This window comes from Empidonax traillii, unplaced genomic scaffold (assembly GCF_003031625.1).
Source record: "Empidonax traillii isolate 1590-97213 ecotype Southwest subspecies unplaced genomic scaffold, ASM303162v1 scaffold1709:size70798, whole genome shotgun sequence".
NCBI lineage: Eukaryota > Metazoa > Chordata > Aves > Passeriformes > Tyrannidae > Empidonax > Empidonax traillii.
The window spans coordinates 10,906-34,444 of NW_020956902.1; the positions used below are offsets into that span (position 1 = coordinate 10,906).

Here is a 23,539-nt window from a genome sequence, read left to right on the forward strand (position 1 = left end):
GGGGTTTGGTCTCCTGTCCCTGCAGGGTTGGCTTGGGGATGTTTTCACCTGTATTTTACCCAGCACATGGCCATGACTGCCCAAGGTCCCCTTCTTTGGGTCTTCTGACCCACCAAAACATTCCTTTCTGGATCTCTGTGGACTTAAATTAACCAGAGTCGTGTTCATATTTTAAAACTTTAAAAAAGTAATCTCTAGTACCCCTTCAGTTAGTTTGATTGCTGCCACACAATCTCAGTAAACCAAAAAAAAAAACAAAAAACAAAACCAAAACCCTTTTGCTAAAATATTCCCATTTAATTTGTTGCAGAAGCTAATAAAGCAAGGAAAACCAGTTGGCCAAGTCATGATGTTATGAAGTTCTCTCTTTTGAAGTCTAGTTTAAAAAAAAAAAAAAAAATTTCTCTTCTTTATACTCCAAAGAAATAGTTGTGTAACTATTGTATAATAGTTGTGTTACCCTTGCATCAAGCAGGTATTTAATGCTGCTTTTCTGCTGGATATCCTTAACCAGCATCCAGTTATTCCAAGAAAGGAAGAAAACAAGTTCTGCCTATAGATCTGGAAATCACCCTCTCCTGCAAAATGTTGACGAAAACTTCACAAAACTTAATTAATCAACTCTAATTGAGGGGATGCATTTGAAAATATTTCAAAGATGGGAGATGAGCAGTGCCCTCTGCTCGGGCTGTGCCTCTGCTGGGGGTGTGCACAGGGGGCTGGGGGGCTCCGAGTTCCCAGCAGAACAAAATCATCCTAGGGAGCTTTGAAATGCTCCTTAAAAAAAAAATCTGGAGGGAAAGGAAAGACCAGATTGGAGCAGTTCGTGCCACTCCATGTTTTTCCTGGTACTGAGAAGTTGGTGGGAGATTTGCATCCTGAAGGGTTTGGTGGGGTTGATTCCCTCCCCCTTTCTGTCCATCATGATAACTTTTAGTTCTAAATAAATAAATAAATATATATATTTTAATCATGCTCTGATTGAGATCAGAGACTTCTTTTTGTGTGTGTGACAAAGGTTTCCTCAGCCTTAGTTTATATTTGCTGCCCTTTAATGTGTGTTTCCAAAGTCTCTTACGAGTTATTTGACCTTCCTTATGTCATCCCTCATTTTTTAGTTCTTCCTCGCTTCCATTTCTACCTCCAAAGAACAATCCTAGGCCTTCAGACCTAAAAACCAGTATTTTACTCTCATTATTTGCCTCGCTTTCCTCTTTTAAGATTTGGGGTCTTGTACTTCCTGCCTCAGTTTATTGCAGAGTGAGAATGTGTGATTATTTCTATACAAGGGATGGAGAGTTTCACGTGAGGCTGGAGCTCAAGGTGTGTTTGTACCAATCACACAGGGGGGCCCAAAATGCAGTTTTTAGGGTACATTTTAGTCATCATGTGTGCTCTGAAACCTCTGAACTCCCACCTTGACAGTGCCAAACACCCAAACTTCGTGTGTGTGTGTTTGGCTCCTGTTCCAGAGATGGTAAACATTTCAGTCTGCAGAGTTATTTCCATTAAAATTCCCAAACTAGAACACTCAAACACTGGCAAAAGTGGGATAATTCTCTCTTGCTTTTGGTGATCTGAACTACTTTTCATCGTGGAGTAAAAATATATATATATATATTTAGGTAGAAGTTAAGTGCTCACAGTGTTGAGTTTTGTAACTTTCCAAGTCACCTTTTAGTACCTGAATCAAGTGAATTCCAGGAGATTTTTCCAGCTCCTTGTGCAAGAATGAAGTTTCTCAGCGACCGGAATCCAACAGCGGGAAAAACCCCTCCACCAAAACTCCCTGCCCCTCCTTGGCAGCCTGACTGAGCTTTTTGGGACGGGGAGAGGGGAGTCAGGGATTTTAGGGATTTTCTAGAGCTTCACGTTGTTTTCCATGCAGGCAGCAGTTTGTTCCCATGGGATAAATAAGTCCCACAACCAGAGGAATGAAAGGGAGAAGGTGGAGGGAGAGCCCGAGGTGAGCGGTGACGCAGCGGGCGGAGCCCGGGAAGGCTTTCAGCGGCTGAGGCTTTAATAGCAGGATGCTCCTTGGATTTGCAGTCTCATTTGCCTGGAGTTTCTATTCCCAGTGCTTTGGAACTTGGAGAAGCAGGCTCTGAACGTTGGGGAGTGACTCAGCACATCCACACACAGAGGTCTGCTCAAGGAACTCAGGATTTGGGTGGAAATTTGGGGGGAGTCGGGAGTTTGAACTCGTTTTGTTCCGAAGGGAATTTGAAAATTAAAAATTGTGGGTTTGGTTGTTGTTTTTTTTTTTTTAAGGCAGTCTCTTTCCCCACTTGATCTGCACACCTCAGTGAGGGAATATTTTTGGTCCATCGTATCATTTATGGCATAGCTGGTGTTTGCTGGGGAGCTTTGTGCTCTCCTCCTGCTGCACATGATCAGCATCTGTGCAGTGAACAGAACACCATTTGACTCTGGAAGTGAAGATTGTGCTGCAGAACATCCCAGAGGGGCAGAGTTGTGGATCAGGCCTGCCTTGAACATTTCAGAGGCTCTGATTTGATGACGTTGATACCTCTGTTTTCATATGGGAGGGGAAGGTGTTTATGGGATTTGCCCAGTTTGTGTGATTGAAACCATGGAATGGGTTGGGTGGGAAGGGACCTTAAAGATCATCTCATTCCACCCCCTGCCACGGGCAGGGACACCTTCCACCAGCCCAGGTTACTCCAAGCTCTGTCCAACCTGCCTTGGATACTTCCAGGGATCCAGGGGCAGCCACAGCTTCATCCTATTAATCCAGAAGCTCCAGCCTTTCCCACCTGATCTGGCAGAGTCAATAGTTTGGGGACCTGTGCAAGCATCACGAACTGTGTAACCCACCCTTCTTTATTCTTGAGTTTATTGGATTTTGTTGAGGGAAGACTGGTTCAGTGTCTCAAGCGTGAACTCTTCTACAAGGATGTGTTCCCAGTTTCAGCTGATCAAACTTGTCACGGTCCTGGGACACCGTGGGGAGTGGTGACAGTGGAGGGGAGCAAAGTGACAGGAGCTGATGGATAAAGATTGAAACTCTTGGCCTTCTGCTGCTGCACCCTCTGAAGTCTGGGGGGAATTGGAGAAGCCTTCATTATCTGTTCTTCACGCACATCAGTTCATTATCTGTTCTTCACCCAGATCAGTTCTGCCTTGCAGGGTGAGATGAGTCCATGGGCTGGGATGCAGTCTCGGTGCTCGGAGGGTGCTGAAGGGCAGCACAGCAAGAACAGCAAATCCAGAGCAAAACACGAGCAACGTGGATTTTTCTCCCTCTTTTCCTTCCACCCCCAACCATTTTCTCCTTCCACCCACCCAATCTGTGCCTTCCTGGGGCTGCTGACAGTTGCCCTGCTCTCCCCAAAACTGCCAAATTTGAAATAATGGATAAAGAAGAAGCAAAAAGGTGAAAAGCAACAATGATTTACATGTTTCATCTCTGAGGGGTGCTGGCCAGTATTCCACCTGCTGACGTCCTGTGTGTGTTACAAGTGCTGACAAACTGAGGGGAAGTTCCTGCGGAACGTTTGGAGTCACAGCAGAATTTGGGGGGGAATTGTTGGAAGAGGCCAAGTGCGCACCAAGGAGCTGTGTGAAGGAAGGACCCCCCCCCACCCCGAGCAGCTCCCCTTTTCCCAGCTCCTGGTTGTTCCCACCTGCTCTGTGCTGGCACAGCTGTTTGTGAACCCAACCAGCGAATCAGACTTAGAAACAGAGTTGGCTGAAATACCTAATTTTATATTTTTAACATTGGGGTGTGTGTGGGAGAGGAGAATCAGGTTACTCTTGAGCCGGCTCCATTGCCAGCCCCGGCACAGAGTGACAGGATAATGGAATGGGCTGTGTGGGTGGACAGGAACGGGGTGCCTGGAAGAGGCAGGGGTTGGTTCCCTGGCTCTGATAGCGCTGTTACTTAATGGAGAACACCATCCCCAGGAATTTCTGCCACCCCTCCTGTAGTAAATCACTGCTCTGGCAGTCTCTCTCCCCCTCCTCTCTCCGACTGTCCCTGCTCTCTGCAGCTCCCGGAGCTCCCTCAGCATTCCCAGCTCCGGTGCTGCCCTGGGCACGCTCAGCGTGTGCTGCCACGGCCTCAGCTTGGGAGCAGTTTCTCTCTCCTGCTCTGCTGCTCACTCCTGGTGCATCTTTCCCTGCTCTCTTTTCCCTTCAGCTCTACCTCTTGTTCTTCCTCACCTTGTTTACAATATTCCAGCTCCTGCTCCTGCCCTTTTTCTCCCAGGTCCTTTCCAGCTCTGGCTCTCCCTGTTATTGTCATTTGCTGTTCCTTCTCACTTTCTCTTCCCTCACAGGAAGAAAAAAAAAAAATCCACATTTTAAAGACTAAAACCCCTTAAGAAACCCCAAAGTTTTTAATTTTCTATGTGTTCACCCCAGACATTACCACAAACCAACACAACAGGTAGATTTCTTCTTTGTCTCATTCCCTTTTGAATGAAATGCTCACACAGAAGATGTGGTTTATCCCTTTTGGATAAGCTGAAAGATAAATTCAAGTTTCCAAAGTTAATGTTCTAATAAAAGGTATTTTCAGGTGTCTCTGTACTTGCTGTACCAGCTGTTAAATTGTGAAGATGCTTTGTCTTCTTGTTCTTGCTCTGCAAAGGAGACATCAAATTTGTTTCTCTTTCACACAACCACCAGCTGGACCAGTTATGTCCAAAACCAACCCACCAACTCCTTTGGAAATTCCATCTTTGCTTGTCCTCCTAAATAAATGACCAGTTTCACTTCCATGTACTCAGATACTCAGTATTTTTGTTCACACTGGTTAAATGCTGTTGATAACTTATTACCTGTTAGTTGGGAAACTTAACAGGAGTGCTGATTCCTCAATACCTGAATCCGTCCATGTGATAAAATCCAATCCATATTTTAACAATCCAAAGTGACTTCAGGTGAATAAAGTTCCCTCTCTCCAGAGATCCTTCCCCAAAACCACAGCACATCATCCCATGGAACACACCAGGAATATTGGGAGAAAATGAAAGAATAAATCTGCTGGAAAAGTGGCTTTGGTTTGGAGTCTTTCCATCCCATCCCAAGATATTCTTGGGAGTGTGCAAGGTTTTCTTGCCTTTTTATTTCCTGGATACCTCAGACATGGTGATCCTGAGTGCTCTTTGGAGGGCTGGAAGGTCAGCATTTAAAAGTCTTTTTTTTTTTTTTTTCCCTCTTTTTAATTTGCCCTCATTTCCTTCCTGCAACCTGCTGTATTATTATCATTTTAGGAAGTCTTATAAAGGGGAAAAAAAAAAAAAAAAGCCACAGGAAGCCAAAACTGCTCAGAACCTTCTCAACTTCTGATGCTGGCAGAGATACTGTTAAATAATCAGAAAATTGTATGGTCTTACCATGACCTAAATTACTTTAATGGGTAATTTCATCAAAGTTTTAGTCCACTTCTTGAACAAATGACAAATAACTCGGAGAGAGCATCAGATTGATCAGTGGAAACCCAGGATTCAGATGCAGGAATGAGGGAAGTTCCACATCAACTGTCCTAAAGGTTCAACTTTTTCTATTTGGCCTCATAAAAAAGTCGAGTTGGACCAAATTAACCCATCATAGAGACTTTTCCTGGGCTTTTATCTTGCCCAGAGGTGTCTTTTAGGCTTTTGTCCATATTAATAATCAGGAAATAATCAGGTTTTAAGGGGTGGTTGGCAATCTGTTGTGCTGGATGAGAATGCCCTGGCTTCTTGGCCTGTGAGGGCTTACAAGTGATTAGTTCTTTTGCCAGTTATTCCTTGGATTGAGGGAGGCTCGAGGAGGAATTCCTGGATGAAATTCTGCAGGAGCAGTGGAGGGGGTCATTAGATTATGATGAGTATGTTCTGGGTGCATATTTTTTAACTTGCAGCATAAAGCCAGTGATTTTATCAGGGATAACAAGTGACCAGTGAACTCCCAGAACTGTATTTTGTGGTGGTGCAGAAATCTGTGTTCAGTGTGATAATAAATGTAAACCCAGTGAAGCCTTCCCTGGTTGATCTGCACCCACTGTCTGTCCTGCCTTCTCTCCTTGGCTTGCATAAGGTGCCTGAATTATTCTCCTGGATTAAAATATCCCTTAAAACAGAGGAATTTCCACCCCTGTGCCAGCTCTGCCCTGGTTACCTTGGGAGATCCCAAGATTTGCTTTAATATTGCGCTTCACCAGCAGGGCTGGAGGGATACCGAGATAACAAAAGAATTGCCAAGAGTTTTCCACGTGAAAAAGGAGGTGTTTTGAGTCCCTGCCCCGCTCCTCTGAAAATCCACTGAAGTTCCTGAGTTCCTCTCCTTCCTCAATGAGAGTTTTCTAGGTCAGCGGTTCCTTTCCCGGGGAATAAGGCCATGGCAAATGTGCTGCAGATGGAACACAAAACCACGTTGAATTATCTTCAACTTAAGGAATATGATGTTGGGATGATTCATGTTGGGTGAAAAAACGTTTTTGGAGCTCGCCAGGGGTGTGTGTTGTGAGAAATAATGGCAGGGCTGGAATGAGGGAAGGGGGGGGGGAAGGGGGAGCTTTTATTTATTCATGGGTTTCGTGGATGGGGATTCTCCCCCTCTGCTCTCCTGAGATCCTACCTGGAATGCTGCTTCCCTGCCACAGGAAGGATGTGGATGTGCTGGAGCAGATCCAGAGCAGGGATATAAAGATGCTCCAAGGCTGGATCCCTCTGCTCTGAACCGAGCTGGGGGAGCTCACCTGGAGGAGAGGAGGCTCCAGGGACACCTGAGAGCCCCTTCCAGGGCCTCAAGGGGCTCCAGGAGAGCTGGATTTCCAGGATCTCAGGACACACAGTGTTGGGATATTTCTTTACAATGAAAAGAAACATTAATATTTTCCCCAAGACAATAATTTGTGACCTGTTTTATGGCTCCATCACACTGGTGACCAAAGATATCCAGGGAGCTCCACAGTGTCTCCAGCACTCTGGAAAGGGGAGTTTTGCTTGGAGGTGACACTTTTCCATCTGGAATTTTATTATTATTTTCCCCAAGATGAGAAAGATGTGGAGCTGTTGGAACAAGCCCAGAGGAGGCCACTGAGTTGATCCAAGGGCTGGAGCAACTCTGCTCTGGAGCCAGGCTGAGAGAGCTGGAGGAGCTCACCTGGAGAAGGGAAGGATCCAGGGAGACCTCAAAGCCCCTTCCAGGAGAGCTGGAGAGGGACTGGGGACAAGGGATGGAGGGACAGGACAAGGGGAATGGCTTTGAACTGACAGAGAATAGGGTTAGATGGGATATTGGGAAGGAATTCCTGGCTGGGAGGGTGGTGAGGGGATAGGATAGAATTCCCAGAGAGGCTGTGGCTGCCCCTGGATCCCTGGAAGTGTCCAAGGCCAGGTTGGACGGGGCTTTGAGCACCCTGGGCTGGTGGGAGGTGTCCCTGCCTATGGCAGGGGGTGGAACAAGATGATCATTAATGTCCCTTCCGTCCCAAACCATTCCAGGAGTCCAAGTCAGAGTCAGGCTCTGGAGTTGTGCCGAATCAGCAGGAAATTTTTCCAGGGAAGTGCCTGTTTTCCATGTTGGGGAATTGCAGAACTGACTCAGCAGGACCAGGGCAGGTGCCAGAGGTGGTGCAGGGGATGGGTTTGAACCCAGTGTTGGGGCCAGGGAGGGTGTGGGAACACAGCAAGCCGAGTCAGAATTGGCTTCTGGGGCACTTGAGCCTGAGAATTCTTATTTTAATGGAATAATTCAGTTATTCCCATTGATTTTAAATGCATCTGGTTGACTTGGAGCCTGAACTTGACCACTGTCAATTTACAGAGCTGTTGAACTTGCCATGAACTGCTGTTTGAGAGCGTGTTCTGAAGGTGCTGTTCCTGCACTGACATGTCTGGGGAAAGCTGGAGCTCTTGGGATGGTTTTTCCAAGTTCAGAAAGAGCTGGGAGAGCAGCTGGAGAGGACCCAGCTCTGTGTGTGTATCTGTCCAGTGTAAATGTGAGGAATGGTGGCTCATGGCACTGCAGTGGGAGCTGCCAGGGGGGAGTCACTGAGACACAGTCAGCTTGAAAAGTTTAAGGACTCCTTAAATGCTGACAAATTAACGTGGTTAAAACAAGCCACTTACCCCAAATCTTATAAATAAGCACCGTTTCTGCCCAGAGCCAGCCAGCAGTTACACCTTGGGGGGGTTTGGTTGTATTTTATTGATTTTAGGCTAAAAGTGCGCCTGTCTTCAGATATTAAAATATTTTGGGAGCCCTCAAGATTAAAGGTTCTGCTGTATCAAGACAAGAAGCATCCACATTGTTATAAATGTACTTGGGATATGCAACTCCAGACCTTCTTTGAGAGTAAAATCACAACTATCTGCTGCCAGAGCTGAGCTGGACAAGCAGTTTAATGTCATTTACTCACGTGATAGCAGCTCCAGAGATCCCTTCCCAGGAACCTTTATAAAGTATTTTTTTATATTTACAGCTCTGAGGAGAATTTCCCAACACTGCTGTGGATAAAGTGGTTTACTCCTTGTAGTCCCACTTGGGGATGTGTCTTTACTCACCTGATGTTGCAGGGGATGGACAATTCCTGCTGGAGCTTTCTCTTCCTTTAGGGAATAGAAATCCAGTGGGTTGCCTTTTGCTTCACTCTATTTAGTGGGTGGGAAAAAAACCAAACCCCACTCCCCCCTCTAATTGGTGGGTCCTTATAAGGTCAGCGCAGTGAAAATATTCTAACTTTGTGCTTCTAGAATTAATATTTTTAGGCAGTGAGTAAGTCAAGGAACACATGCAAATGATCCAAAACATCCCAGCTATTTCCACTTTCAGTGTGGGGCTTTTCCTCCCCTCCCAGCTGTGTCAGTTCAGTTCTTCCTAAAACCCCACACGGGCTTTATTCTGGGCTTCCCATAAATAAGGAAAGGGATATTAAAAAACCCACAAAAAACCCAAATGCTGGGTTTTCTGGCTGTGTGGGGCAGTTATAAATTTACCACCTCAGTTCCTTCAGGTGCCAGGCTAGCAGCGCCTGTTTTAGAAGGGCTGCATTTCTTTTCATAAAAGGACACAAAGCAGATCTTTCACAGAGTCTCAAATTGCACTCAGAAGTCTGAGTTAATACCGGGATGTGACACCACCAGAAGGAAAATCCCACTTGGATGTATTTTAGGTGCTCTTGGAGGGGATTTTGACCCCAGCAGTGGCCTGAACAGCCCTGTTTTGTGCCAGCTGTTTGTTCCTGCTGCACATCTGCAGTGGCCCAGTTTAGGGGGCTGATTTGGGGTAGATGATGATGATTTACCTGCTCCCTGTTATCCCATCCAGCCTGGGTATCCCTGTCCCATCCCAGCAGCAGGAGTGGGAAGGAAGCAGCTGCTCCAGCAGTGCTGCTGCTCCTGCTGCTGGAAAGAAATTCCTGCTCTTCTCCAAGCGCAAGCTCAAACCTTTGCCAGGTTTGGCCGTGGGTGAGAAACTCTGGGATTTCAGGAAAGCTGCTGCTTCCACATGTTTTCACACCTCCAGGATGGCTCCCTGCATCACGTGGCGGAGATGATTGAGCTGCAGAGTGGAACTAGGCATTCACAGGATGTTCTTTTTAGAGGAACTGGGGCTTTTTTGGAACTCAGAAAACCATTTGCAGGGTACAAAAGAGAAATAACGTTTGGTTCAGGAGCATCTCCCAGATCCTGACCTGGAAACTCTGGGGTTTTCAGTCCAGCACTGTCCCTTCCGACTCTTTGGGAGGGAGAGAAGTCTGATTTAAACTCAGTTTTGCTGGTTGGTGGCTTTCCACCAGAGCTGTGCAAAAATGCCCTCTTCCCAAATTTGCAGCCTTCCCTTTCCATGCTCTTGGAGGAGAATGTTTGCCCCCTGCTTAAACATTGACATTGGAAGTTCTGTTGAATACACAAATTAAAAGGAAGAGGTGAATTGTTTTTTCTTCTTGACTTCAGAACTTTAAAACCTAAAGTTGGTGAGTTTTAAAAACCTTTGCCCTGAGAAGCTGTGGCTGCCCCATCCCTGGAAGTGTCCAAGGCCCAGTTGGAGCAACCTGGGATCGTGGAAGGTGTCCCTGCCCGTGGCAGGGAGTTGGAATGAGATGATCTTAAATGTCCCTTCCAACCCAAACCATCCTGGGGATTCCCTGATTCTGTCTTTGCTGTTCCAGTGCAAACATTCAGCTCCCAAGCTTTCCACGGTCCCACAGCACTCAAACCTGGAGAAGGGGATCTGGGGCTTCTTTGGGAACATCTGTGAGCAGAACAGCAGAACGTGGGAGCGTTCGGTGCTCAGATCCCTTTGAATTTGTCCATTAATCCCTCGGCATCTCCCAGGGAATGAAGCACCTGTGCTGGGTGCTGGAAAACCAGCAGTTCTGCCGCTCCTCACTCTGGGAGCTCCTCCTGGAAGTTGACACTCACTGAGCACTCAGAGAGACTTATTTACTTGCTGTAAATCCCAGTGGTTTTGGTGGTCCTTGGCACTTGGAATAATCCACCAAACCTGCTGTGTTTGGTGAGGCTTTTGCCCAGCTGGTTTTATTTCGAGCAGCATCGCTGGCTGCCAGTGTACAGCTCAGGTTTATGTGTGCCTAAATTGATTATGTTCCAGTATGTTAATAATCTCAATTTAACAGGGTGATTCTCCCAGTAAATAATGACAAACTGTTTGTTTTTAAGCAAGTATTCCGATTTTCTGTTGGCAGCAACAGGCCCTGCCCGTGTTCCCCAAAGGTCAGTGACCTGAATTCTGTTCAGCTCTGTGTAGCCATGAGGTGGGCAGGCATTTCTCTGTATTCCACTTGAAAAATTCCCAAATAACCTTTTCACAGAATAAAAAAGAAAAACAAAACAAAACAAAACAAGAACTTTGGTGGGATGAGTTTGGAAAAGGTGCCGTGTCGAATCTGGTTACCGAGTGAAGGAAAATAAACCTCGACATGAAACGTTTTAATGAGTCAAATGCAGAAAGGAAAACCCTCCCCAGCAGACTCTCCCTTTTAATTAAATTTTCATGTCGGTAATGGTTTTTGCACTTTAACTTTTAGGGGTTTAGGAGGGGGGATTGCTCTGAAAGCAACTTTGATCTGCACTGAACCTATTGACTGCGGTGGGTAAGGGAGCGTTTGGAAGGAAGCAGTGGATGCTCCCAAGGAAAGCAGGGAATAAAACATCAGTCCTCAAGGAGGCCAAAGGCATACCAGGCTTGTGGTGTGAGCAAAAGTCAGAGAAGATGAAGGATTTATTATTTATTATTATTATTATTATTATTCAGAGTCACCATCTTTATGTATGACTTGGGGTCACACCTCTGGTGTGTCTAAACAAACATTTTAAAACTCTGCACTTGGAATTACTGCTGAACATGGAGTGGCTCTGCACAGGTAACTCCATCCCCTGTATTTTGGGGAGATCAAAGGAGCCTTGTGTGGGTAGGAGAGACGAAGGGCAGAAAGCAACAGTGATTAAAAAAGGAAATAAAAGCACGAGGTAAAGTGTCACTGTGGTGGCTTCAGACACGGCTGATTTCCAAGAAATCAGCTCTGTTTAAATAAAAACCTTCAGCTTTTATTCTTTCAAATAATGTGCTTCTTAACACCTTTCTTGTCATCTCCTCCTTCCTCTCCCCCTTCTTTTCCAGCTTTCTGTCCCACACCAGTAAGGAGCTGAAAGTGGGTTCTTGAAGCCCAGCAGATGTTCTTGCTGAGGGGATCCTTCCAGTCAGGATCTCACAGATTTGGTTGTATCTGTTAAAAAACCCACCCCAAAATTGTTACCGTTTTGTGCTCTGTGTGTGTGTGGTCCCGTTGCAGTCACAGGAACTCATCGAATTCGGGCTCTGCAGGGCTTTTAAAATATAAAATGACTTTAGTGTTGTGTTTTCCCTTCTCAGAAAACAAGGCTGCACCAGCCACCTGTGGGGCTGAATTCCACAGGGGAACTCCAGCTCTCCAGGGTGGGATGGTTGTTGGAGAGTTGGAAGGAACTGGAGAAGTGCATCAGTTTGGGATGGGTGTGTTTTCCTGCTCAGCTCTGGAATGGATGGATGTGTTGATTCCCTGCTAATAATCTGTTCAGGACCTTCTGTCACAGCAGCAGCTCTTCCTTAGCGTTGCTGGCTCTGAGAGTGTCTTTTAAATTCTAAAACAACTCAGGGCTGTGCAGTTACCTTTCCAGCTGCTCTGGGAGCTGCCCATTCCCACTGTGGAATGGGCAGGAGACAGTGTTTGAATTTCCACAATTTATTGTGGCTGAAAAATCAGCTGCTTTGCTCAAACTCCATTTGTTGATGGTTGGAACTCAGCTGGGTTAGAACTGAACCTGGTGGGCTGGGAGGTGGTTGGGAAAGGCTTCCTATGATCCTTCTGTCCATGGGGGCTTCAGCTCCAAGAGAAAAACAAAGTATGTTGGGCAGAGGGAGCTTTCAAAAATGGGAGTGTGGCTCTGAAACCCTGAGATACCCGTGTGGGATGGACAGAGCTGGTGCTCCAGGACATGGAGCTGCTGGAGAGAGCCCAGAGGAGGCACCAAGAGGATCCCAGGGCTGGAGCAGCTCTGCTGGGAGGAAAGGCTGGCACAGCTGGGATTGTTCAGCTGGACAAGAGAAGCTTTGGGGGGACCTGAGTGTGGCCTTGCAGGGCCTGAAGGAGCTCCAGATGGAGAGAGACTATTCCCAAGGGCTGGAGGGACAGGACAAGGGGGAATGGCTTCAAATTGAAATAAAGTAGGGTTAGATGGGATATTGGGAAGGAATTGCTGGCTGGGAGGGTGGGCAGGCCCTGGCACAGGTTGCCCAGAGAAGCTGTGGCTGCCCCTGGATCCCTGGAATTGTCCAAGGCCAGGTTGGACGGGGCTTGGAGCAGCCTGGGCTGGTGGAAGGTGTCCCTGCCCGTGGCAGGGGGTGGCACTGGATGATCTTTGAGGTCCCTCCCAACCCAAACCATTCTATTGCTTCTTTAAATAAGAATTTGTTCTTCCTTTCCTTTTGCTTCTTGAGTACCTGGGGCTGCCTCTGCTGAGCTTTAGTGGGACTGAGCTTGGTGTGTGTGTCTGTGGGATGTTTTTTACCCTCATCAGAAGTACCAGACCAAACCTTGGACCCAAATCGAGGCAATTTGGACACGAAAGTGCCTGGTTTGTAGGATCTTGTGCATCCTTAGGCCGTGCTCCCCAGCTTTTCCATCTTCCTGGCTCCTGTGGCTGTGGCAGTGACTTTCTGGGGCTCTGTGGAACAGCAAAAATCAAATTCCTGATGTGGGATGGGCAGGGTTTTTTTTTCCCCCCCACGACACCAAGAATTCACCTGCTCATAAAACACCCCCAAACCCACCACAACACGTGCTCCTCCCTGGATCCAAAATCAGCTGTTCCTTGTCTTCCTGGCCCCAATTTCCCATCTGGGAGGCACAAGGACAATCCCAAAGTGGTGGCAGGAAGGCAAATGGGGCTTAGGGGGGGTCTGGGCAGGGTTAAACCATCATTGTTGGGGAGAAATGGAGCGAACTGCGACGTTTTCTGCTCAAATTGCAGCCCCTTAAGTGCATTTTAGGCTGGACACACTTCTGGAAGTTACATATTTCAGGAGGTGTTTAAATAGTAATAACTTGACTGTCCAGTTTCAGCTGGTAATTGGCAGAGTTCTCTGAACTCCTCAGTAATTTCTGAGGGGGTTTGATGCTTCCATAGGATGGAAACAATAAAACAAACCATTGGAGAACAAATGAAAAGCAAATATCTGAGAAATACTTGGACCAGGTTTAGTTGTTGGGTGTTTTATTTTGGGCTTGGTGTTTTATTTGGGTTTTTATTTATATTTTTCTTTTTTTTTTTTTTTGGCATAATTTTGCTGTTCTCTTTTTTAACTTCCCTTGGAGTTTTCTTCCTAGAAACTCGTGTCTTTCTATCTCTTTACCTTACAGGAAGTACAATTCTCTTTTTCACTCAAATGACCTTAATTCCATCAGCATAGGAGGAAAAATGGCCCTTTACATTTGTGGATTGCTGTGCATTTACAGCTTGTTAATTCACTCAAATCCCACGTGTTGAGTCACATTTTATAAATATTGTCCCCGAGTTTCTGTAAAAATCAACACATTTAAGGGCTTGGCAAAGGTGGGTGACCTTAATTCTCCTAACTGTGGAATGACCAGTTGAAATTTAAGTTAATCCTTGAAATTCTGACACTCAGGTAACGTGGTTTTATAACAACAGATACCAGTGGGGGTTCAGTCTCTGCTTTCACTGTCGGGAAACTTCACTTGCTGTGTGAACTCCTCTGGGGTTGTTGCTGAGCTGTGGGGTCGGGCTGAGCTCCTGTGGCTCCAGGGGATGGAAGTTTATCCCTGTTTTCCTCTTCCTCTTTGCCAGTGTTGTTTGCTGCTGGACTCCCCCTGGCCCCACAACCCCGCAGGATGATATGAGACTTGAAAGAAGACGATGCATACAGGTAAGCTTGTTTTTCCAAGGCTTTTTCAGAAGGGAAAATATTCCACGTTTTCCCATGTTTTTCGGTTCTTTTCCGTTCTGTTGTTCCAAACTTGGCAGAATATTTAAGAACCTTCGAGGTGTTGAACCTTCTGAGTTTCGAAACCTTCCTGCAGCTTTGGAAACTCTTCTCCTCCTCCCAGGAACAAAATGGGTTTCGCTGAATGGAACTCCTGTTCTTGAGGGTTTGTGCTTTGAAAGGGTTTGCTTTTGAAGACGTGCTGATTCTTTGGGGACGTCCTGTGCGGGAAAAAGTTGTTACCCCCTTCTTAAAATGGATGTTTTAGGAAGTCCTTCCGTTTTTGTGGCTGCTCCAAATCCTCTGAGTGACAGATGCATTTGCAGATCCAATAGATAATTTTTAGTGACACTCTTCTGCTGGAAATACAATTCCTATTTTCCATAGAAATAGAATTAAAATCCAGTTTATCTGAGAGGGTTGGTGGAGTCCTTTATACCAAAACACCGTTTTTTTTGTTTTGGAAGCAGCTCTGGGGGGCCCATGAGAGCCAAACACACCTAAAGCCACGATCCTTGGGTTGCTTGTTCAGCTTTAAAGCCCAGGAATCCTCGGGGCTGGAAAAAAAAAAAAAAAAAACCTGGCCAGCTTTTACGTGTGCATCCAGATCATCTCCTGATTGACAGTTTTCAGTTGCATCAGCTGTTCCTGCATAAACAGCTTTGCAGGGTATATTTACAGGGAGCCTCTTGGATTAAAGCCCAAGACGCTGCAAGTGGAGATTTCACTCGGCGAGAACTCAACATCCTTCATCCCCCACCGGAGTGTTTGTGGGGTGTGTGGTGATAACTCCAGTGAAACAGGGGTCTGAGGGAGTCTAAAATTAGCTTGGGCAAAGAGGGGAAGAGAGGGAAGCTAATCCAAAGGGGTAATTAATTTGTTTTAAATACCTAAAGCTCGAAATGTCTCAGAATTGCATCTTGTGATGATGGCCCGTCGAGTGTTGGGGGGAGCTTCGTTTGGTGGCCCCAGATTCAAGTAGGACTTAAACGTTGAGAAAATTGTTTTTCAAGGTGTTCGTCCCCCAACTGAAAGGAGAGATAATGGTGTGAAATTATGTGTCGGGGAGAACCGAGTTTCAAATTGCAGTTACCTTAATCTGATTCCAAACTTCCCAACCGAAAGCACTTCCAGTTCTGGTCAGGGTTTCTGATGATGCCGAGCTTGGGGGATGACGAGGTTAAAGAATGGAAATACAGGCAAGATTTTGAAATTTTAAGTGGTGATTCTGTTCTCCTGCAGCCCAGATTCTTTATTCACAAGGCCCTTGATAAATACAGGTTGCAAATCATTGCCATGACAGAATCACGTGTTGGAAGTTGGACCAGTAAGATTATTTTTCAGGTTTTCTGTTTGTTGGGAGGGCCAGTGTTGGAGTTCCTGAGAATAAACAAGATTTGCAGCCTTAAAATGAAAACCTGAACTGGGATTATTTTGTGGGGCAGTGACAAGAGTCACCTGGTGACTCTGCTGAGGTTCAAAGGAGCTGCTGGGAGCTCAGGCCCGGAATCGAGAGGTTTTGTGGTCACTGGTGGTGGTTCTTTTGCATTTTCAAGAAGGTTTCTTGAGGGTGAGTGATCAGAGGTGGCTGGTGGTGTCTAAACTACCTTTGGTTAAAGGGTGAAAGCTTCTAACGGGCACCACTTCATTTCCCTGCCAGCTGACCTACTCTGAAACCCTAAAATTACCCTCAGTGTAACTGGGGGAAACAGTCCTCTGAAGGAAGAGGATTTATTCACTTTTTCTACCGTGGAATGCCTTAATTTTAGATTGAAAACACAGAAATGTGTTAAGGCCTGCTTTTAAAAAAACCTCCAAACCCTGAAAATACAAAGAAATTGTAGGAAAAGCCACGTTTCTGTTTCAGTTGTGATGACACAGGGAACGTGTCATCAGGTAACGCCTGAGAATGGGGGGTTTGTGATAAAAAAGCGGTTTCCAGACTGGGAATTTTTCACTCCTTTGTGCTTTGAAAGTCTCTCCAGGACGTTTTGGGAAGGGGAGAAACCTAAGAATTATGGTTGTGGTTATGCTGGTAGTTCTCCTGGCAGTTTGGGATGGTGCTGTGTTCCCACCTTGTGTTTAGAAGTTCATGTTCCGATGTTATTGCTGCATCTCATCCTGCTCCTTTTAATCCCAGTGTAATTCTATGGTTGGTTGGTACTTTTTTTTTTTTTTCCCCTCCTCTCTGTGGAGATTCCTTATAAAAATCCTCTGGTTTTATAACAGCTTTCTGGGTTTGACTTTTTGACCTGGGAATATGTATCTAAAAATACTGACTCGTCTTGGTTTTTAAACTTTGGAAGAGCTAAAAAATCTTCTTTTCTTTGCCTTTGTAAGAAAACAGAGCAGCATAATATCAAGTAATTCTCGTCATCAACGTGGCAATGCATAGAATGCACCAGAGGTGTTGAGAAGCAGGCAAATGTGATGCTGTATTGTTTGACAAAACATTGGAGCTGCTCTTAACTTAAAAAAAAAACACCTTTAAAATATTAAACTATTCATGTTTGGAAAAGGAAAAAAAAACCAAGCCAATCCAATGTTTTCAATTAGAACATTGCAAGAGCAATGAAATAATCAGTCCTTGCAGGGGTACCTGCCTTCCCCCGGCCGTGTTGCTTCCTAAAATATAACAAATCCAGAGTAAAAACTTCTGGGAAGTTCTTGGGGTCGGGTCGAGTTTCCAATCTGCAAGTGCTGAGGTGTCGGTTTTGTGTAAGAGCAGCAGGAAAATTTTGATTTGGGCCGTGTCTCTCGCGTCTCACAGTGCTGATACTCGAGCCCCTGATTTCACTGAGCCTGTAGCTGCTTTAAAGAACATTTTCATGTGTGTCAGTAGTTAAAAAACAAAAAAAAACCAAAAAAACCCCCAACAAAACAAAGCAGGAAAGAAACTCTGTGAGTAAAAACCGTGTCCATGGGTTTTGGGGAGAAATCAGCCAGGAAGGAGCCGGGTGAAGTTAACTCAGTGAAGGGCAACGTTTCTCATATTGAAACTGGAAGTTCTGCTTTTCAGAGGAAGGAGTCTTTGACCTCAATGAATGATAACCTTGAGAGTCAAGAGACTAAATTAATGCTCCACTTTCTGTATTTGAGATCAGGAATGTGAAAACCTGGACAGCTAAAGTTAGATTCGTGCATCCATATTTAAAAAGGAGTTGCCTATTTAAAAGAAAAAGGGCTTTTTTTTTTTTTTTTTTTTTTCGGTTCCCCTCCTCCAAAATGGCTCAAGACTTGGGATATTGAAGATTTTCAGTTTTCAGCCTCAGCCCTCATCTGAGAGGAAGCAAATGACAAAAAGATCCTGTTCCAGGCTTTTTTGACATGGAATGTCAAACTCTCCTGGTGGAGAACGCTGCCTTCCTTCCTCGGGAACAGAGCAGAGCATCTAACCCAGAAAATCTTTAGGAGCCTGTTATTATTTATAGTTTTAATAACTTAGGGAAGTAATTTCTGTTCATTTTTGTCTCCTGTTTCGTGTGACCCTCCTTTAAAAACTTTGGGAGTTCATTTTCAGCGAGGTAATAATTTCTTTGGGATGAAAAGTGGTGCTCCAGCTGTTCCGGTGCAAGGCTGCAGTTTATTTCTGTTACCTGCTTCTGAGGGCAAAGACTCGCTTAGACCCGAGGAAAAAAATTTGATTTTGAACCATAAAAAAAATAAAATTCAGAGGAAGAAGTGCAACATTGACTATTTAAAATACTGAACGCTTCCAGAAGGGTTGGTCGGTGCGGTGAGAAGGGTCTACCATGACCAAAACAAGAGTCTTTCTGCAGCATTTAAAGTCATCAGAGGAGCAGCTGGAATGGAAAAGGGCCCCTGTGATGTCAGAGCTCGGCCCGTGAATCAGAAGGAAAGGGTTCTCTGGGGTGAGGCAGTCAAGGGATGGCGTTTGGAGCTGCTCATGGAGCCCTGGAGCTGTGCTGGGTGCTTTGCTGGCTCAGCTGTTTGCTGGGGTGAGCATCCCATGGGGGCAGCACAGCTTTCGTGTGGGGAAAACTGCTCATGGATTGCTCTTCTTTGCCGGGTTGGGAGGTTTGGGAGCGAAGTGAGGAGGGAGGGTGGGTGTTGAGGTGAATCTGTGATCCTGGGGGAGCCTTTGGTTGGTCCCTCCAGGGAGCCTCTTCCCATGGCCCTGGCACGGGCAGGGCTTGAGGAGCTTTCACAGCTTTCCAAGAATCTCATCTGAAGCCTTGCATTCATCCCAGGGGGGCAGATCTTCCATTGCAAATAGATTGATTTGTATTTCCTGGAATCCCTGAGGTTGGAAAAGAGCTCCAAGGTCATGGATCCCCCCTGTGCCCCATCCCCACCTTGTCCCCCAGCCCAGAGCACTGAGTGCCACGGCCAGGCCTGCCTTGGACACCTCCAAACCTCCCTGGGCAGCCCCTGCCAAGGCCTGACCACCCTTTTTGGAGACAGAATACCCCAAATCCATCAGTTTAGACCAGACCTATCGCTGGACAAGCTGAACAGTGGCTTAACTTAAACTTACACCCCTTCACTTCCTGAGCACACTCTGTAAAACCCACAGGCAGGGAGCAGATGTTTGTGGGAGACATCCTGCTTTGTAAATCATGCAGCCAGGTGGAAACAACCTCTCCCTCCATCCCTGGAAGTTGTATTCATCTGGGGTTAGGATTTAAACTACAGAGAGAGGCCATAGGATGGCTCTCAACAGCCAGGCCTGAGTACCTGGTAGTTCTTGGTAGGAATTCTGTTCGTAATCCTTTATCAGGCAGGTGGAGGGCAAGAACCGGGCAAATATTCTTCCTAAATCTCACTGAAATTGGACATTCTACCTTCTTAAAGTCTGTATTTCTCTGTTTAATCAACCTGCTACTTCCTGTTCCATTCATTCCCTGGTAGATAGTTTTTAATGTTTATTGGTGTCCAGATGTTCCAGTGCCTCACTGGGATGCCGAGCTGGTGTATTCCCAGCTTGCCAAAGCAGATGAGAGACACTCAGCCTTGCTGACAGAGTTTATACCTGGTTATACATGAGGGGGGAGGTTCCTCTCACCAGGTTTGTGGTGGTTTCCATGTGTCAGTGTGCACTCAGCTGTCCAGGCTTGGAGAACACAACCTAAGGCCGCTCTTGTCAGCTGTCTGACATCACCTGAGACACCATCTGAGGGGGTCTGGTTAAACCCTCCTGTCCCAAGAACACAGCTGAGCTTAAAATGTCGTAAAACTGCCGATGTTTCAGCTCTCAGATCGTCATTGTGGTGAAAATCGTTCTCATTCTTCTCCAAAACATGTATTTCCTGATGAGCTGTTGAGGCCAGTGATTAGATTAGAGAACAAGAAACAATCTTTTGTGTTCATGATGGCAAATGGAAAGTTCTGACCTTCCAGTTATCCTGGGAACAGCGGGAACAGCATCCCCCCCATCAACCCAGGGATCTGCTGGGGCCTGGTTTGGGGTTCAGCACTCCCTGGGCACCCCCATCCAGCTCCTGATGACTTTAAGTTCCCAAATATCTTTGGAGGTCCAGACAGAGATGAGAGGTTTGTTCTGGATTTCCTCCTTCCCTGGGGGAATCTGTTGGTTCCTGCCTTTTCCTAACACATTGGTTATTATAGATCCCTTAAAAAAAAAAACAGGATAAAAGCAGAGTATTAAGGTTTTTTGTACTGGTTGGTTCTGGATTTTTTTTTTTTTTTTTTTTTTTTTTTTTTTTTTTTTTTTTTTTTTTTTTTTTTTTTTTTTTTTAGTACTCCCAACTTTTATTTCATTATGTGAATGAATCCACTTAAAGTGTGAACAGAATCCACCCTCAAGTTTGCTAAACCCTCCAAAACTAAAGCCCCCAGTTCCTCAGGGCTGTCCCACCATTCCAGAGGAATGAAGAACTTCCAGGCAATCCATGAACATCCCTGCACACAAACCAGCAATTACAGAACCCCAAAAAGTGGGATTTTTTTAGGTTATCTGCAGTAGGACTGTCATCCATCCTCGTGCTCCTCCATCCAAGGTCCTGAATGTGCCTAAATGGAATGAACTCGATCCTGCAAGTTTTTTATATCTTAGGAAAAGCATCTACAATTCTCCTGCCTTATTAATGTGAGTTCTGACCTGCCATCAGTGTCTCTCAGTCCATCAGATCCTTCTCTGTGAGCTGGATTGAATATAAAACCAGTGGGATCTTCCTGTAGGTGTGGAATAGTGGCTTTCATGTCTTATATCAGCTTAGAAAATATATAATAAATTTAAAAAAAACCCCCACCAAATACGTTTACCAAGTACTAGTTTGGAGTTTGCCCTTTGAAATATTCCAGCGTTAATATAATGATGATAAAATAAATAGCAAGAGAAAAGAAAAGGGGGGTTTGTGTGCTGTAGTTTAGAGCAGTTTGGGGAAGATCTTGGCGTTGTCTGTGCTTTGTCCTTGGTTGATCCTCGATGTCCCTGACCTTTGAGAGCAGGGACTTCTCTGAATAAACCTTGCAGAGGAGCACGCTGAGCAGCCCAGACCCTGGAGCAGGCGCTGCAGCTCTCCCACCGTGGATTTTTGAGGTGTTTTCCTTCCCTTGCACCCCGGGATTTTACACAGAGGGGTTCCCAATCCACCCTTCCCGGTTTGCTGTTTGGAAGGAGTTTTTCTCCAGACTCTCTCAGGCAGAAGGCGCTGTTTGTAAGTGTAAGGAGCAGAGCACTCAGAGGAGATTTGAGAACCAAAACCCACCCACAAAAAAGCCCCTTTTTCCCCGTCGGGAACTTGAACATTCCCAGCCTGCAGAGCCGATCCCGTGGAACGGACACATCCGTGCTGGGTCACTGTCCCAGCCCCTACAATCCTGGGTGGCTGCCTGAAAAGCTGCCTGTTGGGAAGGATTCCTGGAACATGCTGACTGCCACACATTCCCAGGAGTTACTGGGGGAGCGCTGGAACGCTGCACAAATCATGGATCGTGGATCTGGGCTTGGGCTCCTCAGCCCTGAACCTGCTGCTGCTTCCATGATCCCTCGACTTTTAATTCCCTTCGATCCTTTTTCCTTTGGAGGTGTCTCAGAACAAGAGTGATTTTTTTTATTCCCATTGATTTTTTCTTCCCCGTTTTTACCCCTCTTGTTCTACTTTTTATTATTTATACACAATATATAAATATACATCTATCCATAACTTTTTTTTCCCCCTGACCTGGAGCTGCAGGAAGATTCCTTTGCTTCCTCCTCACAAAGCCAAAGAGAATTTTGTGTGTTTTCCTGTAGCTTTTCCTTCCATCTTTTAAGAAACCTTATCCATCAAGTCCTTCTTGTCCTCTGGCTTTATGGATTTTAGGGTCTCTTCTGGAGAAAAGAGATTTTCCTCAGGAAGAAAAAAAAAAAAAAAAAGAGGCTGTTTAACACCCAAACCAATGGGTCAGTTTTGCAGTGAGGATTCTGCCCCTTCAGTTTAAATTCCATGTGTGTTGGGCTTTGTTTCCCTACAAAGATCCCCAGGCAACAACTGTTTGCATCCCTAGAAAGGCTAAAAAGTAGTTGTTGTGGGTTGGGTGTTTTTTTGTTTGTTTGTTTGGTGTTTTCTTTTATGTCTGGAGGCATTTGGAGCTCCAGGGGAAGGCAAGAAGCAAAACTTGGGTGGTTTTTTGTTTTTTGGTTTTTTGTTTTTTTTGTGTTTTTTTTCCTCCTTGGGAGAAATCCAGACTCCATAGGCTGCCATCCAAATGCAAAAATTCTGACACTCTCTTGCTCAGAAAAAAAAAGAAAAAAAAGAAGTGCCACCAGAACGGAGCCAGCTGAATACTCCACTGCCTCAATAGAAGGCAGCTTCCTGAAATAGAAATTGGGAGCTAACTTTGTCTAGAGCGGGGATTTGGGTTGAAAACACTTCCAGATCCACGGTGACGTCTTTTTCCTTGGAGCTGCTCTCTCTGGCTCCAGGTATTCCTGTAAACACTCCGTGTGTGGTAAGAGGAACAATTTGCGTCCTGGAACTCTGAGTTATAGCCTGAATAATAGGAAGGAAAAAATCTACCTTCTTTTCTCTAGGAAGGGATCGGTAGAGAAGAAAATGGAATTGTTGCTTCCATAGAATCACAGAATCATGGGATGGATTGGGTGGGAAGGGACCTTAAAGGTCATCTCATTCCCACCCCCTGCCACGGGCAGGGACACCTTCCACCAGCCCAGGCTGCTCCAAGCCCCGTCCAACCTGGCCTGGGACACTTCCAGGGATCCAGGGGCAGCCACAGCTTCTCTGGGAATTCTATCCCAGCCCCTCCCCACCCTCACAGGGAAGAATTCCTTCTGTCCAGATACACTTTGCAGGGACACACTTGCTCCGTGTTTGCAGCTCAGTTACAGTATTTTAACACGGTGTTTTACTTTGTAGCACACTTTTTTTTTTTTCCCGAGGATCTGGCTTTATTAACAGTATCTTTTTGCCATCAAAAATCCACATTATCCTCCACAACAGATTAGCAGGAGCTTCCTCTTTCCAAGAAGCTGCAGCAAACCATTAGGAAGATGGTTAATCTCCCTCCTGGATAAGCCTTTTGATCAATTTAGAGAAAAGGGAATTGGTGTCTCACGAGCGAGCCCGTGGAGTGGGCTACTTAAACAAAGTGACTTGGGCTCCTTTCAAGATCAGCTCCTTAATGAAACGTCTGAATTTCATCAAAGACCAGGTAATTAGACAGGTATTGCACCTTTGGATTAATGGGACCTCTGACAGAGGCCTGGCTTTCCTTATTTCCAAGGTAGGAACTCTTGTGAGAGCTGATCAGTTCTTGAAAACAAGAAGTGCCTCAGGAGGTTGTTGGAAGCACCTGTAGAAGATGCTCCATGGAAAATCATCCCTGTGCTCAGTTTTTTAGGAGTCAGGGAGTCCCTGTTCTCCAGGTCCTTCTGGGGGTCTCAGTGCGGTGACAAGGGAGGGGACAAGCATGGGAATTCCCAGTGTGAATTCCTGATGTGCTCCTGGCCCTCAGGAATGAAATCCTGGCTCGTTCCTCATCCCAGAGCACAAAGTGACTGTGGTGTCCCACCCTTCTGGAGCAGGAGGTTGTAGCCAGGTGGGGATCCAGGGCAAGAGGAAACGGCCTCCAGCTGTGCCAGGGGAGGCTCAGG

The 23,539-nt window shown here is 45.8% G+C and overlaps 1 protein-coding gene across 1 annotated transcript in view; it reads left to right on the forward strand.

Moving 5' to 3' along the window:
* Positions 1-23,539, forward strand: part of DYRK1A (dual specificity tyrosine phosphorylation regulated kinase 1A) — a 63,647-nt gene that overhangs the window by 7,391 nt on the left and 32,717 nt on the right. Inside the window, exon 2 of the mRNA XM_027908431.1 lies at positions 14,325-14,403. Coding sequence (XP_027764232.1) covers positions 14,394-14,403 — 10 coding nt within the window. The 5' untranslated portion in view covers positions 14,325-14,393. The remainder of the gene's footprint in view (positions 1-14,324; positions 14,404-23,539) is intronic.